The sequence below is a fragment of the Puccinia triticina genome, chromosome 10A (assembly GCF_026914185.1).
Source record: "Puccinia triticina chromosome 10A, complete sequence".
Classification (NCBI taxonomy): Eukaryota; Fungi; Basidiomycota; class Pucciniomycetes; order Pucciniales; family Pucciniaceae; genus Puccinia; species Puccinia triticina.
Genome location: NC_070567.1, coordinates 6,686,461 through 6,690,015, shown reverse-complemented (window position 1 = coordinate 6,690,015; position 3,555 = coordinate 6,686,461). Strand labels below are relative to the sequence as shown.

Below are 3,555 nucleotides of genomic sequence, written 5' to 3'. Positions count from 1 at the left end.
ATGGAGTACTCCAACAGTTTTATACTCACCTCGAACGACATCTACCCTCAACAGCCGCCACAGCCGATGGCTTCGATAAATCACATCCAGGCCTCATCTTCCCAACAAATCCCTCTGATCCCTGCCATCCCTCACATACCCTCGCCAATCAACCCGCCTACGTTTGCCGCACGGCGTCCGGCGCGTCCAATCACCAAGTGCGATCGCTGTCGGAGCCGCAAATCTAAGTGTGATTCTGGGCAACCGTGCGGACCATGCCAGAAATCTAAAGCCGACTGCAAATACACCGATGGCCGCCCAACGTGAGTGCACTGCACACTAATCGCAAGCAAATCTATTTGTATACATGCATACATAGATCGATTTTAAAACAAATTGCTAAAAAGGCGATCTGATTCATCAATTCTTTGCTTCACAGTAAGGGCGTTGCCGAGGGAAGCCTGTCCAGTGCCCCCTACCCACAAAACCAACTGCTAAAGAGTGCGATTTCACTGAAGAAAGACCGACAGGATGTGATGGCCAAGATCGACACTCTCCATAAGCTTCTAAACGATGTAACCGCTCGTCAGGCCGTCCAAGCTTATGAGATGAACTTCAGCCTCCAGAATCGTATCCCTTCCTGCGATACCGGCTTCGGTATTGACCTCGAGGCTGACAATCTCGTCACCCACTTCTCCAAGTTGTGGCTCAGAAAAGAGCCCGATCAAAGTTTTTTCAAGGCCACCCATCCAGCTTTGGTGCAAGTGAGTCTAACCAATCGGCGACGCTTGACTCTTTTTTTTTTTGTCAGACTAATTTATACTATAAATCTGATATGTTCTACTCTAGCTTCGCCAACACCAAATCCCCCGTTGGCAGCAATCGACACGTTGGACAAATTGGTCGGATTACCAAGCAGAAAGTAGATATCAACAGTTGTCAAGGTTTGATCCATCAATCCTGCCGGACGAAAATGAATGCCACGACCTCTTCCGCCGATTTCTCATGTCGTGCGATTGGTACTTCGAGGTACTGACGGAGCCGGAGATGAACGTGGCGGAGGCCGAGGTGCACCACTACCGATCCTTGGGTATCAGCCCCACCACTCCCGAACAATGGACCCGAATCGCACTCGCCCTGGCGGTCTGTCGGCTCACTCTTGCTTGTTTGGACTGGGCTGGAACAAATGAGAACGAACAGCTCTCTCGCAAGCGGTGCGAACGGATCCTGAAGTGGTGTGATTTATCCGTCATGGCTCTCCAGCGCGCTGAACTTGACCACAACCCAACCGTCGAGGCCATGCGGGTTTTGATCATCTTGACTTCGACAATGTTAGTCCTTGTCCATCAGAAACTCTCTGAATATCCACATGTTGAGCAACCGGGTCACTTATACATACTCCTCAACTTTTTAGATTCTTTGAGACAGATTACGGCTTAATGGGAAGCTCGCCTCAAATGCTCAAACTTCACGCAGTTGCCGTTGACGTCTCTGAACGACTAAATTTGGTGAGTACGGCCAGATCGCTTTATCCAACTGTCTTGTCTTCATCTATTTCCATCTTCAGCCATTTACATCTTCCTGACCAATCAAAACGGTCATTAGCATCGCGACCCTCCGAGTTATATGTCATCGAAAGAAAAAGATGACCGTCGACGTATGTGGTGGGCTCTGGTGACGATTGATTCGTAAGTCACAATTAGAGAAATATTCTCGATCGATCTTACTTCCCTTGCTGATTGTTGGCTTCACCCGTCTTCTAACCACCGCAGACACTTCTATTCGACTGGGGCAACATCCCATAGTGTCCTGAGACTTCAAAATTCGGATACCAAGCTCCCAGTGTCTCGACAGATTTATGCCTCGAATACCTTCCCTGACGACCAGATGGCCCCTCTGGATCTTCGCTCAGCTCGGAGCCGGTTCGAGCTCGGCAAGTTCAATAACCGGTGTTGTCAGCTTCTAGCGCAGCGAAAACCCCTGGCAACCCTCTCAGATATCTGGAAACTCGATCAGGATCTAGTCGCCCTCGAGGCAAACGTCCCCCCTGAGCAGCGTCTGGCCAGTGATCTCGACCTCTCCAACTTGTTCCAAAGACCGCTACGGCCAGCAGGTCCAATAGACGATGCCTTGCGTAACGGACAGCAAATATTCTACATTGGGTTTTGGCACATCAGTAAGTGGCACTCGTTTTTCTCCAAAATCACTTCGGTATCGATTTCTATCCTACCCCAGGTGACCTGCGTGACGAGTTTTATTCCTGACCGATTCGAATTTCTCACTGATGTTGGCACCTAGGGTCCAAAATTCACCGGGGATTGCTCTATACTAAACAAACATCATCCGACTCAATAAAGTCTGTAATCAATGTTGATGCTCATCGCGAGATAGTAAGGCGAAGCAGCTGTGAGTAGTATATCTTTGATAAACTTTGAATCATCTCTGTGAATCTAAAGGGTAAATACTTCACGGTAGATTGCTTGCTTCATCTTTACCGTCACACCAAGCTCCCCACTGCATTTATTTCGGCCATAGCCAGGTAAGAGACATGCCGGAAAGCTCACGCATAGTAGAAAATCATGAAAGCTCAATTATGTGGATCTGTTCATCTAGTGCGGCTCTGACATTATCGCTGGAACTGATTGACCAACCCTCACAACCAAACAACTGCGAGATGCGGACGATCATTATCGAGTGCTTCTCGCGTTTGCAGACCAACTCCTCGCCGATCATCGGCCGGGCGTGTCAGGTGTTGGAGTACTTCCTCGACCCAACCCGGCCTCGTGTAGGCATTCCCCGGAGCTACCAGGGCGGGTTGAGCGAGTGGCAAGAGTTCGACACACCGGAAGCGTTCCACTGGAAAGCCGATGAAACACCGGAGAACCAGTTCGACCGCTTCGCCCCACCAGCAACCGAGCAACGGGAAGACGCCACTATCGGGCTGAGTGCCAACCCGGCATTTCCAGCGGACGCCCGGGAGTTCGGCTACCCACTCAAGCCGAGTCCAGAGCAGGCTGGCGGGGTCCACAGGACGCCGATGCTTGATCTTTGTTACCCCCTCAACCCGAGCCCAGAACAGGCTCCCGAGGTCCACCCTAGCCCCACCCTCGACCTCTGTTACCCCCTCCATTCTAGTCCGGAGCAGGGCTCCGAGATGCACGGGATCGATCTCTGCTACCCCCTCAAACAGAGCGTCGAGCAAGGTACTGATGTCCATGGGAACCCCGTCCTCAACTGGACTTGTCCCCCTTTTTCCTAAAAATTATTCAATCACTCCGATCAGTATCACTCGGCTCTAGTCCTCCTCGGTCACCGGCGCCTTGTACAGCTCATGCGACCAACCACGCTCTGTTCACCTATGAAACCTTTATCATGGCCCTCAACCCTGCCATCTATCTCCTTGAAAGAAAGTTTTTTTATCCACATTTCAAACAACCCTCAGCTACTCTAGGCTTCGTTGCTTCCTTACAAGAATGAAAGAAAAGAATTCCCAGTCCAATAATTCCAACTCAGTATCGTCCTCCTCAACATCCGAGCAAACATAAACCCCGAAATTCGCCGAAGAGCAATGGCCAT

General features: G+C 50.4%; 1 protein-coding gene across 1 annotated transcript; it reads left to right on the top strand.

The window, feature by feature from the left end:
* PtA15_10A703 (uncharacterized protein) lies at positions 1 to 3,238 on the top strand (the record flags this gene model as incomplete). Its single annotated transcript, XM_053160907.1, has 9 exons — positions 1 to 302; positions 419 to 743; positions 829 to 1,310; positions 1,394 to 1,487; positions 1,585 to 1,667; positions 1,752 to 2,155; positions 2,278 to 2,385; positions 2,455 to 2,518; positions 2,593 to 3,238. The coding sequence occupies 9 exons, from the start codon at positions 1 to 3 to the stop codon at positions 3,236 to 3,238; spliced, it is 2,508 nt and encodes an 835-aa protein (XP_053024834.1).
* Positions 3,239 to 3,555: the final 317 nt, after the last annotated feature.